This window comes from Gopherus evgoodei, chromosome 10 (assembly GCF_007399415.2).
Source record: "Gopherus evgoodei ecotype Sinaloan lineage chromosome 10, rGopEvg1_v1.p, whole genome shotgun sequence".
NCBI lineage: Eukaryota > Metazoa > Chordata > Testudines > Testudinidae > Gopherus > Gopherus evgoodei.
Genome location: NC_044331.1, coordinates 64,201,026 through 64,217,196, shown reverse-complemented (window position 1 = coordinate 64,217,196; position 16,171 = coordinate 64,201,026). Strand labels below are relative to the sequence as shown.

Genomic DNA, 16,171 nt, shown 5'->3' with positions numbered 1-16,171 from the left:
TCTTTAATGATTGTAAATTACCACAACTGAGGATTATTGACTATGCCATAACAATACTGTAAATAGCTAAAATGTTAAATGTCGTGTAAATTTCATATGTCTTTAGGCTCAGTCACAAGCAGGAATTCAGGCTTCCTCACAAGTATCTGCGCCTGTTTCATCTTCTGGTCTAGTTCAGACAGCAGCAGAGATGCATGGTCCACTATCAAAACAAAGTACTGTCACCCAGTATGTGCTCAGTCAGGCCCAACAAATCAGAAAGGTTTGTGACTACTGATGAGATACAAATGTGAAATTATTGTATACTGTAATTTGAGGCATTTCTGTTACTATTTGCTACATGGATTACCTATGTGCTCTGTTAGGAAATATTATCCTTTCTAAGGCAGTCAACCTGGTTTACTAGATACTATATGGTGGACCAGAAAGAATGATTCTGTAGCTCAGTGGTTAGGGTGCCCATCTGGAAAACCCAGGTTCCAGGCCCTGCTCCAATGAATATTTAAGTATTTTATACAAAGTGAAACAGCTTCTACAGGGGAGAGTGAGAGAGATCTATTCCAGAGTACCCTATACTCTGGTGGTTAGGATTAACTTTAGAGACAGGAAACCCTGTTTTGAATCAGTGTGTGGGGATTTGTACCAAAGTCTCCCACATATCCAGTGAGTGCTCTAACCACTGGGCTATAGAACATGGGCTATAGAAGGGATGAATTTCGTTTTTTTGTGAGAGAGACACGTAAGCTGGATCTGGCCTAACTCCAGGGGTGGGTTCAGGCCTGTGAATGCAGAGTGGAGGGAAATATCTCCCTGTAGTCCACAGTTAGGTGCCCAGTTCCCTTTAAGGGCCAAAACTTGAGACCACACCCCTTTCCAACATTTTCTATTGCCTGCTTTAGGCAGCTTTCTGCTTAGCGTGCTGGCTTGTGTGAATCCTGTTCTTTGGCATGTAACTTGGGTCTGTAGATTCCACTGCACCCCAGGATGCTTACATTTTAGGGATTGCACTGCTGAGTCTAAGTCACCTTTCTGGACCTAGCTGTTAACCTCTCTGTGCACTGTATTTTCCCTATGTGAAAAAATGGGGCTGACGGGCCTTAAACTTTAATAAGGTAGGTATCATGAAAGAAAACTACTATATTAGTACTAGCTGTTGTATTTCTTTGTTATTAAGCATGTGTTATCGTATTGATGGGAAAAAATGCTGTTCCCATTTTTTCCATTTCTTTCTTTAGATTGTGCTCAACTAAGGACTTTTTATCTTAAAGGGGTAGACGTTACTGTCTTTATGTAGTTTTGATAATCCAGATGTACAAAAGGGAGCCCCTAATTTGGCATGTATTTTAGATATGCATTAGTTTATATCATATTTTTCTAAGAACTAGTTTGAAATTAAATCAGGCCAGAAATTAGTACAATTGTGCTTTATTGGTTGGCCACTAGGTGGAGATGTTATTTTAAATTGTTTTATGCCTCAAAATGTGCCAGAAACCATGTTCCTCTCAGTACAACACTGATAGGTCATGTGCTGCTTGGAAAAATCAGAGAGGAAAGCAGTTTAGATTTTTTTTAAGTATAATCATCAGCAGAAGCTATTTGCCAGACTCTTCAGACAGACTGAAGCAGTATTATAAATTTCAGGTGAGTGAAGGCTCGACACTGCACAGTGATAGTCTCTCTCTAGGAACAGCAGTGGTGACAGTTGCTCCAGACTCTTCTGCCTGATGCACTGAAAAATACAGACAATTATTGTAGTTATAGAAAACACACTTTCCCAGGTAGAAGTTAAGCAAACAAATACATAAGTAAGAAAGCATAATTGCTTTTACTTTCCCTAATGATTTTAATGTCATTTAACCATCATTGTGAATATAAAAATGTTAGCTTTTGATAAAATATTAATCCTTTACAGGTTTTCCCATCTAATACATCAAATACAGTATTTCCCTATCAAAATCCACCAGTTACAACACTTCAGCAGCCTTTTATCAATAAGGCATTAAACACTAGCCTCGATGCTGGGAAGAACCAGGTTCCCTCAGTGCAAAATGGACCCAGTAAGGTAAGATATGCTCACTTCTCTGAAAGACTGTTGCTATAATTTTTTATTAAGAAAATGTAAGCATGAGGAATTAGTGTTGGGTGTCTATGAATATTTTACATACAGAATATATACAATGTCTAATCTAGCTGTAAAAAATAACTGATAGTGTGTGATTACTTTTAACTAGAGAGTTATCTGACTGGAGGACTAGGGTAAATCTAATATTTATATAGCTAGTCCCCTTAGGAATAGTTTACTTTACCAATATGGTGCATTTGTTTGTTCATTATGTTGTTGTTTCACACAGCCTGACTCACCATCTGAGTCCCAACCATATATCATACAACATTCTCTATTCAGCAATCCAGTAACCAAGACAAAAGACCCTCCACGTTATGAAGAGGCCATAAAACAAACCCGCAACATGCAGGCATGTCAGCGAGAGGTAGGTTAAATAAGAGAAAATAACTATCAGATAATTTTTCCCCTTTTTACATAGAGTTATTAAAATCAGTGTCAATGTGTTGGTCCAAGTGCCAGGATTTTCCTGTATGAACTCCATTGCTTATACCAGGGGTCTCAAACTCAGTTTACCTTAGGGCCAGTGCCAGTCCTCAGATCCTCTCAGCGGCCAATAATGTCACTGAAGATGGTGTTCAGAAAAGAAAAATATTTATGTTGTATTTTTTATTTCAAATTTCTTAGAATAATAAAACTGTCATACAACTTTATACAGTTCTTCGTCTGCCAGATAGTTTTTAGTGTTTTCCAGACACCTGGCAACACTTCAGTTCTGTCAGTTTGTTGATATTTGGCCTCAGTGACTGAGCAGTTGAAACCTTCAAGATTGCAGCAAGGTGTGCATCAGATAGTTATGTTCAGTATTTTTGACTTATTTATAGTTGCGGAAAAAAATGATGTTGCCTCCGTGGCTGACTCTGCCTGGTGACTAATGATGATATCTCTGTCCCTCTCCCCCAGCCAATGGGAGCTGCGGGGGGCGGGGCAGAGGGGAACCTGCAGCAGACATTGCTGGCAGTGTATCTGCCTGTGTCTGTGGGCTGCAGTGGGGAGGTTCTCTGGCTGCAGATGGCCCACAGGCCGGGACTTTGAGACCCCTGGCTTAGACCTACCCTATTGACATTTGGATATATATAGTGATCTTCACTCTAAGAGCTCTAGTTTTTCATGATTCTGTTAACTGAATTTATCCTTTAGATAAAATTATTTCAGATCTACAAAATATTGATTGGCTGTATATTAGCTGTATGGAAATTATTAATATTGTGACATTATCAAATCTGACACCTTGTTACCAATCTAGTAATAATTACCCTTCAAATGACATTGCACATCTTCAGCTCTTTAAAGAGTTTGTCTGACCCATAATACCTTGAAAATGGTTAAGCTGTATTTGATAAGTGTACGATTTATTATTTTTCCATTGTTTGTATTTGTGTAAAATTGTTCAACATTTAAAAGGTACATTAGAAGGATCACCCCAAAAGACCCCCTCGTTTTAATGAGTGTTGTCAGTACTATTATGAGGTATATTGGAGGGTGGGCCTTAAAGTGTCACATGACATCATTTACATTGGCAGTGAGGAGACTTCAAGACAGTTGCACGGCAGGCTGCTCATTTGCATTTTGTCATAATAATTTCTTTAGAACATTTAAAAAAAAAAAGTATAACCAGTAGCCCACCCACTAGTCTTGGTTGGTGCTTACGTGGTAGAAAAAGCCGCTGTTTAAAAAGCTATTAAATACATCAACATTACTTACATTATTTTCTCAAAAAATATTTCTCCTTCACTGTCAGCGTTTTCCTGATTTGCTTTATGCTAATCCCCTCAGTGACAAAACTATAACACATATGACAACCACCATCTAATATCATTCAAAGTATTATTTAAAAGCATGGCATTACTCCATCTTTTATTGGTGAGGTTAATGTCATTTAAAAAAAAAATCTAGAGCCATAATCCAAGCTAATGTTAATAGTGTTACTGAGGGAAGCTGGCATCAGTCAACATCTTATATTAGCGTCTGCATGACAAGAAATTATCTCTTACAGATTTCAAATGCACACAGTCAGCAGATGGATGATCTCTTTGATATCCTCATTAAGAGTGGAGGTAAGTCAGATTAACACTGTGTACTGTATAGACAAAACTATTAAAAAAACTGACAAATTAGAACAAGAAATTAAGATGCGACAGGAAGAAAAGAGTAAGAAAGAAAATGGGGCCAATACAGCAGAGGGGTCTCCTCTGCTGGAACAAGTGGCTATTTAGGTACCAACCATGGCATTTATTATTCCTCTTCAGTTCTCTAAGAACACTGTACCTAAATGCAAAGTATTTCAAAGGCCAAAGTCCTACTGGCACTGAGGAAAATAATAATTCACCCCATGCCCCAAGATGACTGCTGCTGTAGAAGGCTGTCAGTTGTTATACATTAGCTTTAGACAGTAACAAAAATATCTTACTACACAGTATACAAGTAGTTCTATATTTTAACTAAACAGCTGTTTATCAAGGTTTCAGCTCTCATTTTGAGACAATTAACACATTCATTTCAGGGGTATGTGGGAAGTAAACTACTTATGGTTCAGAGGAAAGAGGTGTAATTAAAATCTGCTTTCGGTAGATTTATATAGATTAAATTTTGAAGTTATTTGTATTTAAAACAAACAAAATATTTAATCAGATTACAGTATCTAAACTGAATCAGGGTATGATTGTCTGTTATTTCAATAAAGCGCTTCAATGTCCAGCTGTTCATAAAGCAGCCCCAATAGGAAAAGATGAACAATTGATTTCTTACCAAGGTATTTTAGGGTACTCATCACTATGGTGTCTTGAGTTTACTAGCAGGTTCCAGCTAGTAATAAATATTGAAGGACAATGCTATATCCAGAGTCTTACAAACACATACTTATGTAAATTTAGTATATTCCTCATCTGCCATTCTAAAAAATGTTTCCTCCCCATTTCTCTTGAACAGTGTTTCTCAGTGACTTGTCCGTGGACTAGCACCAGTCCCTGGTATCAAAAAGGTTGTGAAACACTGCTCTGGAATACTGGCCATTCTGCTCATGCTGCACAGTCTTTTTTCTGGGCTCTTTCACATACCCCTCATGACTCCATGCAGCCCTAATCTTAGAATCTGAGCAAGCCTGGAGAACCACTTCAGTCACTCTCTGGGTAATTTATTTAAGTGGTAAAAGCTCTCAGTCACTTCCCCTTTCTAACAGGGTTCAATAATAATCTGTAGGGTCAGTATCCTTGATGTGGTTTTAGTTCTGCCGCTATAGCTCGTGTGTATTACTGACTATCACATCAAGCCAATTGTGGTTGCAGAGTTTTTGCATCTGCCACCTGAGAAAAACCTGCACTCTAATTCTTACCATTCATTATGTCTGCTAACAGTAGTATAGCATAGTGTTTGGTAGAATGAAATAAAAGGGAGAGACAAAGAAAAACTTCATATTAGATAATCTGGAAAAGACAATATATACTGTGACAAAGTTCCTCCTCTACCTTGGTGGGTCCTATGCTTACTGGCAGATTTGCTCACCTCACAGATTCACCCTGTGGGTCGGGAAACAGCCAAGAGACCTTCCCCTCTGGTAGAAACCACAGTCCAGGTCAATTCCTCCTGTGTTTGATCAGGAGTTGGGAGGTTTGGGGGGAACCTGGGCCCACCCTCTACTCCAAGTTCCAGCCCAGGGCCCTGTGGACTGCAGCTGTCTAGAGTGCCTCCTGGTAGTTGTATGACAGCTACAACTCCCTGGGCTACTTCCCCATGGCCTCCTCCCAACACCTTCTTTGTCCTCACCACCGGCCCTTCCTCCTAATGTCTGATAACACTTGTACCTCTTAGTCCTCCAGCAGTATGCTTACTCACTCTCAGCTTCTTGCACACCTCTTGCTCCCAGTTTCTTTCACGCACTTCCTCTCCTCTGGCCTGACTGGAGTGAGCCCTTTTATAGCATCAGAGGGGCCTTAATTAGAGTCAGGTGTTTAACAGTCTCACCTGACTCTTAGCAGGTTAATTGGAGTCAGTTCTCATTAGCCTGGAGCAGCCCCTGCTCTGGTCACTCAGGGAACAGAAAACTGCTTATCCAGTGGCCAGTATATCTCCCTTCTACTACTCTGCTGTTCCCAAGTGGCCTGGGTCTATCACAATACAGAATAAAGCATGTTTCCACTGACATTTTCTATTGTAATGTACAAAATTAACATGTTAAAACCTAACCATCAAAGAAACTATTGGGGGAAATAGGCATAAAATGTGCACATACATTAGTTAATGGCTAACGTCCTGTCCCATTTAATTAAGTAAATTAAAATGTGACATAATTAATCTTCCAGTCAGCATTTAAACTAAAGTTAAAGATCAGAAAGCAACTCTGAACAAAAGAATTTTGCAAACTAGCATTGGCATAAAAACATACATAAAATTAATTGTATGCAGAGAAATGGTTAATATACTCAGAGAAAAATCAAATTAGTGTAATATTTAGTGTTGCTTCCATAAGGAACTGATGAGTGCCAAGATAAAAAACTGATTGTACATTAGTAGCTGGAATTTCAACCACATCCTAAAAATCAATTAATTTTGACTAGCAGAAATACTGTAGAAGAGTTATAAGAATAAATAAGAATTGAATTATACAATGCAGGGATTGTATAATCTGAAAGCAAAGTAGCTGCCTTTAACCACAATATAAGACCTTTGTAATAACCAACTGAGACTATTGCACAAAAATGCAAACTTCTTAATACAGGTCAAGCTTTGTTTAATGTGCACAAATAGTTCTAATGCTCCCAAAAACATCTTCATGCTAACGGTTCTGTGCTTCTCACTTCCAAATGATAATGTAAAGTTATGGGAAATGGTAAAGAACACATTATTATGCTTACTCAGATATATAAAAACATCTGTAGCAGAGAGTCAAGAAATTATGGTTTGATCAGTAAGAGTCATTTGCCAATTCCTGTAAGTTAGGGGAAAAAAATAAGCAAAAATACTGTGGCAGATATTTTCCATCTTCTTATTAAAAAGGAAAGACACCCATTCCTGGGTTATTGCCCTAACCTACATGAGCTTTGCACTAAAAACCTTTCCCAGCATAATGTTGGCTACGGATGTGTTTTAAATATCAACAGAAGCCCTCTTGCAGATGCAGTTATGCTGGCAAAAAAAGTGCTTTTGCTGACATAGATAAGGCCCTAATTGAACTGCAGCTGAGCTGCAGACAAGTAATAACAGATCTTATTATTATGGGTGTCCGGGGCTCCTATTGTCAGCCTTGCACACGGCAGGGCACCTGCTGTCAAAATTGCAGTGGAAGCCTAATAGTGCGGAATCCTCAATATCACAAATTAAGCTGGGCCTTAGATATAGCTTTTTTGTTTGGGAAACTAGTATGAGCTATACTAGCAAAAGCACATTTTTGCCATTAGAAGCTCTCTCTCTACTAAGAAGGTTTACTGGAACAGCTATACCAGCAACCCTTTTTAGTGAAGGCTAGACTCGAGAAAACTGTGTGGTTGGTAGACCAGAAAGCTTTTCATTGTCTTCACTTAAAGTTTTATGTACAAAAATTGTTGGTGAACTCTTTTCAGTTAATAAATGTACAGCAAAGGCATGATCTTGCAACTAGTTCCATTAACTTTACTGGGGCTATTTGATTAAGAGCAGCAGGGTTGAAGTTTAGAAAGAGCTAATAAACAAGACATAAGAAAATATAGGCATACTTGTTCCGTTAGCCTCCTCAAGTAAATTGTTCCGTTAGCCTCCTCAAGGACTTGTGCAGTTACTGCTTAAGTAGAAATGTCCTTTTAATAAGAACAACACTAGGTGCGCTTTTGTTCTAAGGTAATATTTGGTGCTAAGTTAGTGAAACAGCTGTATAACTGTGGTAAAATACACTTGGACATAGCACTAGTATTTCAGATCTTCAGTTTAGAAAGACCATAGACATCATGTCAGTCCTCCTCAGATGGATACAATATTTCGGACTTGCTGAAATATTACTGAGAAGCAAAGATGTGGAGATCACTTTAAAAGAGATTGTGTCTCATTATTAGAATTATTTACAGTGTTGTTATAGCCATGTTGGTCCCAGGATATTAGACAGATGTAGCGAATTAGGCAGTATCTTTTATTGGACCAACTCCTGAAGAAGTGTTCGGTGTAAGCTCAAAAGCTTGTCTTTTTCATCAACAGAAGTTGATCCAATAAGAGATATTATCTCACCCACCTTGTCTCATTATTAAAACAATAAACAATGTCACATGCTTAGTTTATATTTACTGTTTGTACCTCAAGGAAGTATTTAGTAGTTGAATATTTGAAGATGCCTAATCTTTGTATGCCCTTTATTTTCATGGATTTATTTTAACTTTCTTTTATACAGAGATTTCCCTCCCTATAAAAGAGGAACCATCTCCCATTTCCAAAATGAGACCAGTTACAGCCAATATCACCACAATGCCAGTGAACACAGTGGTATCTCGCCCACCACCACAAGTCCAAATGGCACCTCCTATGTCTTTAGAACCAACAAACAGTTTGTCTATAAGTTTGGAGAACCAACTTGAAGCTCTCTTGGATGGAACTTTACCTTCAGGTAATGAAATTCCTCAACTAACAAGCAGTAGTGAGGACAGAGAATCATTTTCTCTGATTGAAGATCTTCAGAATGATCTGCTTAATCACTCCAGCATGCTTGATCATGCTCATTCGCCCATGGAAACAGCTGACCAACAATTCACTGTTAATAGTTCCTGTTTATCTCTTGACCTTCCTGACACAAATTTAGACAATATGGAGTGGTTAGACATTACCATCCCCAATTCCTCATCGGGGCTTACTCCTCTGAGCTCTGCTGCCCCAAGTATGTTTTCCACTGACTTTCTAGATCCACAAGACCTACAGCTGCACTGGGATTAAGCTATAGAGGTGCAGCAAATTAAAATTTGACTTTATCTGTTTACAGTATATGTTCTTTATGACACAATTCTGGTTGCAATTAAGGTAAATTACCACAAAATGATTGGGAAGGAGAAATGCTTGATGCTAATTCTGCATTTATGTTGAAGTATACAAGTAAGTTTCTTTACCCTTCTATCAATAATGCAGATCAGAGCCATCTGGAAATTATACTTCACAGGTCAAGAGAGAATGATTGTAGTTATTGATGAAAAGTACCACCCAGAAGAAAGCAGGAAAAAAAAGTGTATATAGGAAATAGCATTGAGATATCTTCATAATGCTCAAACGAACTGCAAAACGTGTGGTCATTTGATTAGACTTTAAACAGAAGAAAAATAGTGCAATCAGATTTCAACCTACTGTACCAATAAAGAGTAAACATTGTTTGAGGGAAGGTCAGATATCACTGCACTTGATTGTTCCTGTGGACAGCCTGAGCCAAGATCAAGAGGCATTGTAAGGGCAAAGGCAACTAAAAGCACTGGCTGGTTCAGTGAAATTTCACTTGTCTAGAGTTTTTAAATTTGTTCAAGTTGTATTTGTATTTGTATTTTATTTTATTTTCTGTGACTTTTAGAAAACTCTTACTCTATTTCAATTTTAAATCCTGAGGGAAGAACTTAACTGCAGCCAAAGGGATATTTTAAATGTAATTGCACACAATCCACTGTAGCAAGGCCAGGTATATTGAGAACACTGAATTTTCTATAGCAACACTTTGGATTTATTAGATATGTGTATATCAGACAGTTATTTGTATACTTTTTACCTTTGTGACTTGTACAGCTTATTTTTGTGAAGGCAGAGTAGCAGTGGTCACCAAACCAACAGACTATAGTATACTAAGAATATTTAATATCCAAAGTTTACTTCCATTGTTTCAGAGACTATTTGCTAGAGACATTCATCTAGCCAAATATCTCAAAGAATCATTTCAGGATAGTAAAATGTTTACAGGACAATACAAGAGGAGTTCCATATAATTGTTGTAGGCCCTGATCTTGCAAACATTTATGGACATGAGTAAGACATGCTGACCGCAATTAAAATTTTTGCAGAATCAAGGTCAGAATTCATAGGATGTACTGACAAGATAGGCAACTTTAATCTCTTAAGATAGCGACATACCCACTCCCTAACCCCTGAACATCTTAGATGAAAGTTGTTCAAGAGCAATGAAAAAATAGAAAAGCTTCAAGATGTAAAATTCAACACTATTAAAAAAAATAGAATAAATGATTGTAGCAAAAAACAGTACTTAGTTGAGGGCATGCTGGATCGGTGGTGATAGGTATACAGTAACAAATGACAACCCCCTAATTTGCTCCTTGTAGAATTTCTAACTTTTTAGAAACTAACATGAAAATACTTTGAAAAACAAACCAGAATGCAAATAGGAATGAAATATTCTAGAACTCTATTTTATTTCTCATACAATAACTTTAACAGTATTGCTGTAACTAATGCATACATATTATTCTCACAAAGTTAAGATCAGAAATAAAGCAATTTCTGGGCTGAAAATGGGTCTCAGTTCAGAAACAGGTTTCAGACTGGCAGCCGTGTTAGTCTGTATCCACAAAAAGAACAGGAGTACTTGTGGCACCTTAGAGACTAACACATTTATTTGAGCATAAGTTTTCGTGGGCTACAGCCTACTTCATTGGATGCATAGAATGGAACATATACTAAGGAGATATATATACACATACAGAGAACATGAAAAGGTGGGAGTTGCCCTACAAACTCTAAGAGGCTAATTAATTAAGATGAGCAATTATCAGCAGGAGAAAAAAAAAACTTTAGTAATAATCAAGATGGCCCATTTCAGACACTTTGACAAGAAAGTGTGAGGATACTTAATTGTTTTTTTCAGTTTCAAAAATAACATTTAGCAAGTGATTAGTGCACAATGTGGTATGAAAGCTTATGTCATTTTGCAGAGGTAAACTGATATCAAAGAAATGATGGAAACAAACTAAAAGTGGTTGCTGTTAACTGTACAGTAACCATACCAAAATGAACTTTCAAAATGGCTGTCAGTACGTCTAGCTTATAACAGTCCAAATTCTTATAATTACTTAATTACCAGTTATGAAGTGTGAGCCATTAGTTCTGCTTGGGCAGAGTTCAGCTGACTAAGTATAAACACAGAAATTCAGACTAATGGATTACTTTGCAGACTTGGGGACTAAATTAGCATGTGTACTTTTTGGGATAGATCAGATCAACATTTAAAAACTAATTACATATCTTTATATGAAAATGTTTGCAAACACTTCATAAAAGGCCACACTTATGAAGATGCCAATTCATACATGTAGTTTGGTTTTAAACATAAACATTCTAAAGAAAATGTCTGTCATATTAACAAAAAGCAAAGAAATTCAAAGTTGAGGGATAGGATGCTATCCTTATTCCTCGCTGTTGTGCCTAGATACTGCCAGGAGTAGTTGTGCATACAATACTTGGGTACAATGTTACATATGGACTGTCTGCCTTAAATTTTGATTGTCTTGGCTTTGGTATTATATATACTGTTACTGATGTGTAGTATTTTGCTTTTAATATTGATGATTAGAGTAGGGTTCTTCAGACAATAAATGAACAATTACCCTGACCTTTACTCATTCCACTTGGTGACACTCTCTTAGGGGCTGATCCTATGAGGTGCTAAGTGCCTCCTCTGAGCTCCTGATTCTTCTCTTCGTTTAAGTAAAATCTGAGAACACAGTTAAAGGCACTCAGCACCTTGGAGGAATAGGTGCTTGGTCTGGTAGCTAGACCTGTGTATGAAATTTATATTGTTCTATGCTACTATGTTAGTATATTATGTATGATACTGTATGAAAAATGTGCAGTGTGAAATGTGACAACAGACCAAAGACGGTAGTAATGGCCCCTTTTGTCTTTGCCTTCTGTTTAAATGATGGTGATTTTAACTAAAATCAGTTTTCTAGTTGAGGAAATACTATTTTTTTGATGTGCATGTAAATACAGCTTCATACTGGCAATATTGTATAGTATATTGCTATACAAATACCCTTATTGGCAATGTAGAATGTTAACAAACCCACAGGAATCTGTGTGCAGGAAAAAAAAAACCCATATATCTAAAATGTGCTGATAGCAGTACAGAATTGCTTTCTACTTATATTGTCTCAATTCACGTAAAACTAAGGAATTAGTATATTGTCTTTGAAACAGAAATGTGGTTTTGTATAATTCAGAATTACTTGTATTCTAAAACCTTATACACACACATAGCTATATGTATGTTCGCTTTAGAGTGTAGGTTGTGAAATGTGCTGCAGTATTTGCCATATTCATACATACATGGCATTGTGGAAACATTTTCTTGTGCATGTTTTAAATGATCATTTTTGTAATATAAAAAAGACAGTCATTGTTAAAGATTTGTACAGACTTGTGACTGCTACCACTACAGTGGTATTTCTCATTGTGAGAACAGTTGCACTTGCAAAAGAATGCACTGATACCAAATTCACCAAGCTAGGGAAAGTAAACTAACAAAAACATGGTTCCTGTGAACTGCGCTGTTAGTGGATGGTAACATTACAATTAAGGATACCATTTTTATCACTAAATTTACCACAGAAACAGTGTTTCTTCTGCACTTCTAGTGCCCTTCAATACTTGGCATGTAAGCATATCTTGTAAACTTATATGCCTTGCTATTTTTCTTGAACACTAAACAGTTAATTATCTCTGTCAAATGTAAAAGGCTTTTGAATGGCAGAATTTATGGCAATTGTTCTCTGCGCAACTTAGAACCCAATTCTGAAACCTGAACTTGCAACAGTGAGGGTTTTCAGAATCAGGTTTTTAAAGAGCTAAGTGCCACAGAATTTAGGAAGAACTTCCTACTCCTATGCTGAAATCTTTTTTTAAACAGTTATTAAAATATAGTCAGTTCACCGAGGTGACCTTAAGGTAGGTAAGCAGGTATATAAAATAAGCAACATATGGATGTGTTCTATTGGTATTTGCCTATCTGCCAATATACAAAACACATTTGTATGGCTGAAACCTGTTAACAGATAGGCAACATAATTGATAACCCAGCACAAGCTGTCCAACTGCTCTAGGTCACAAAAGACGACCCACTGTAATCACAGAATACTTTAACTGGAAGGGCCTTGTAAAGCTGATTAATGCACAATCATTTATTTGGATTGCATCCTAATTTTTTTTAAACTGGAAAATAAATATTAGAACATAGTGCCACAAAATTCTGAATAAAGAACCCTTAAATGTTGAAACACTTTACTGTTGCAGAACTGTTAAATTTTTTAATCTGTTTTCCTATCACCTTTCTTGTCAATCAGATAACATAGCTGGTAAAGAGACTAAGTGGAATGTGAAAAAAAATCTTCACAGAAGATGCACTGCAACTAGAGAACATGCATAAGAGGATCATTATCTGAGCTCTCAAATCTAATTAACCTGTATATTTAAACAGTCCCCTTTTACATCAACTTATTAAATGTAAAAGGAAATTGGAAGCAAGCACTGAAATTCATGCTTCAGTGCAGTTCCACATTAGAAAAGGAGAGACATTGTTACTGCATTCTGCAATGTCTGAGATTGAATGCAAGGAATTTTCTTATCCAGTGCGTAAACGTAGCTTTAGAAATCTAGCAATCGTCTGTTTGAGGGCTACGTTTCAGCAAAGAATAGTAACAAGTACACCTTTATACTACAGTATAACAAAAAAATTTTTTTTTGTAAGATACTGCTTAGATAATCAAAAGGAGATACACAGCCTCAAATAAAATATTAGGAACCAAAGCATTGTCATTTATATTGCCAAAGGAGGCATTTTGTATTTTAAAGAAAAAAAGTCAATCCCAAAAAGTATTATCCACTTACTTAGTTATACTTTTTAAAAATTAAGGATGTAGATATTTCTGAAGTTGTTTTTGATGTTAACAGCACACATTTGTTGTTTTGTTTGAGAAACTGTATTAAGTAATATCTGGTTTCTTTCTCCATTGTTGCTTGCAGTAGAAATAATGCTTAGCGTGATAGGTGTTTCTCTTCTTATTTTCATAGTCACAATTATGTCTTAGCATCTCACTTTATGAAAAAAAGAAGAAAGATACTAATCTATGGAGCTCTCTTCATTTAAGCACTAGTTTATTAAATAAAAATTATGGCAATCAGGATGTCCATATATGTATTGCCTTTCTATAAGAAACCAGGATGCCTTTGTATTTGCTGTTTGCACCCCTGAGATAAATTCCATATCTTTGAATGCCATATGTTTTGCACATTGTACTGTATATATGTAATGCATACTGTATTTTTATATGTGTAGTACATTTAACAAATATTTTGTACATAGTGGCAACATTGTAGCTACTGAGGAAATGTTTGACATCAGCATTTTTGCTATGTGTCTCAAATAAAAAAGATAAACTGTGTACATTTTGTTGTTGACAAATACTATCATTTCAGATAGTAAATCAGCAAAAGCAACCAAAAACATGCCATCAGAAATATTAACTCCTGACCCCCTGCTACGGTAACACTTGAGTAACCACAGCCCCCAAAAGGAATGAGAATAAAAATATTGAGGTACAAATTCCCTAAAAATGGATTTTTAAAACTTAACAGCATAACAAACTGAAGCTTTAAAATGTAACTTTCTGGGAAAAAACCACAACAGAGATATTTGTAAAGTAGTGAATACCAGACCGGCGGCATGTTCCATTCTAGAAATTTAGCAGAAGATCCATACTGTACATAGTACATTTTATATCTAGAACTATAGAAAATTATCTTCCCAGCACCCAGACACCAGGATTATAGGCAAAAAAATGAAAATCAACTAGAACTTTCCTTTGAAGACCAGAAAAAATTTAGATGTCAAATACCGTATGTGGGAGCAAACTTTTGCCACTTAGCAAGAAAATGGACAATGACTTTTGGAGATGGTTAGCAGAGTCATACTGCAGCAGAGCATTAATTCACCAAAGTCAGTTTTACTCCACATTCTCAATCATCAACTGAGGACCAAGAAAAAATTGTTTTTTAATTACCAGGGCTAAAAGAGCAAATTCTTGTAACTACCGGCATTATAAATACTGTGTAGTCATCCCTTCTATAAACTACCAAAAGAAAACCACAAACCTGACAAGTTCACTTAACATTTTGGGAATCAGGTGTGAGAGTAATCTTATTTCCATTACTTTAAAATGGAAATAAACATTTCTATGCAGCTCTTTAGAAATTCCACTGCTGTGGATCACTAATCCTACTGTTCAAATATTTTTTTGTTTTGGTGAGAAAACTGGTATCAAATACCCTACAGTTTATGCTGTTAATGTCAAATGGTTTAAAATTCACAAAGTGTAATGCTTGTCTAGAACAGTAAGAACCCCTGCATGGCTGCTGAGTGTTTATCTGTTTCAAATGGAATAGAAAAGAGTCATGTTCCATAAACACAGGAAATATTTCTTCAAGACTAATAATCATTCAGCGATACACATCTTCTGTTTACACACACAAGGTAACACAGGGGTGGGCAAATTTTTTGGCCTGAGTGCCCCATGGGGTTTCGTAAATTGTATGAAGGGCAGTTAGAGGAGGGGGTTGTGGCCTGCCCCCCCCCCCGGACTCCTGCCTCATCCAACCCTCCCCTCCTTCCTGACCACCGCCCTGGACTCCCCTGCCCCCATTCAACCCCATTTCCCCTCTGACCACTGTCCACACCCCTGACCACCACCCTGGACTCCCCTGCCCTCTATCCAGCCCCTCCCGGTCCCTGCCCCCTCACTGCCTGAAGCACCAGTGGCTGGCAGCACTACAGCCATGCCCACCTGGCTGGAGCCAGGCCACTCTACCACCGCCGCCACCACCACGCAGCACAGAGCACCAGGTCAGGCCAGGCTCTGCAGCTGCGCTGCCCAGAGCATTGCAGCTGAGCAAGCGGGCGAGCTGAGGCTGCAGAGGAGCGGGGACAGGAGAAAGGAAGGGGCCAGGGGCTAACCTCCCGGGCCAGGAGCTCAGGAGCCAAGCAGGACAGTCCTGCAGACCACTGTAGTTTTCCCACCCCTGAGGTAACATGCTACATGCAGTATTTAATAGCAATCATCA

General features: G+C 37.5%; 1 protein-coding gene and 1 long non-coding RNA gene across 12 annotated transcripts in view; one reads left to right on the top strand and one right to left on the bottom strand.

The window, feature by feature from the left end:
• The window catches only part of MRTFB (myocardin related transcription factor B), a 215,427-nt gene extending 204,748 nt beyond the window's left edge, over positions 1–10,679 (top strand). For 10 of the 11 annotated variants that reach the window (XM_030577426.1, XM_030577425.1, XM_030577429.1 and 7 more), the window contains 5 exons: positions 107–262; positions 1,913–2,062; positions 2,352–2,489; positions 4,119–4,179; positions 8,472–10,679. In XM_030577426.1, the coding sequence (XP_030433286.1) occupies positions 107–262; positions 1,913–2,062; positions 2,352–2,489; positions 4,119–4,179; positions 8,472–9,007 (1,041 nt within the window). In that variant the 3' untranslated portion in view covers positions 9,008–10,679. The remainder of the gene's footprint in view (positions 1–106; positions 263–1,912; positions 2,063–2,351; positions 2,490–4,118; positions 4,180–8,471) is intronic. The other variant, XM_030577433.1, reaches the window with a different exon arrangement.
• LOC115658464 overlaps positions 274–16,171 on the bottom strand; it is a 46,131-nt gene continuing 30,233 nt past the window's right edge. Inside the window, exon 3 of the long non-coding RNA XR_004002292.1 lies at positions 274–1,729. This is a non-coding gene — a long non-coding RNA (uncharacterized LOC115658464). The remainder of the gene's footprint in view (positions 1,730–16,171) is intronic.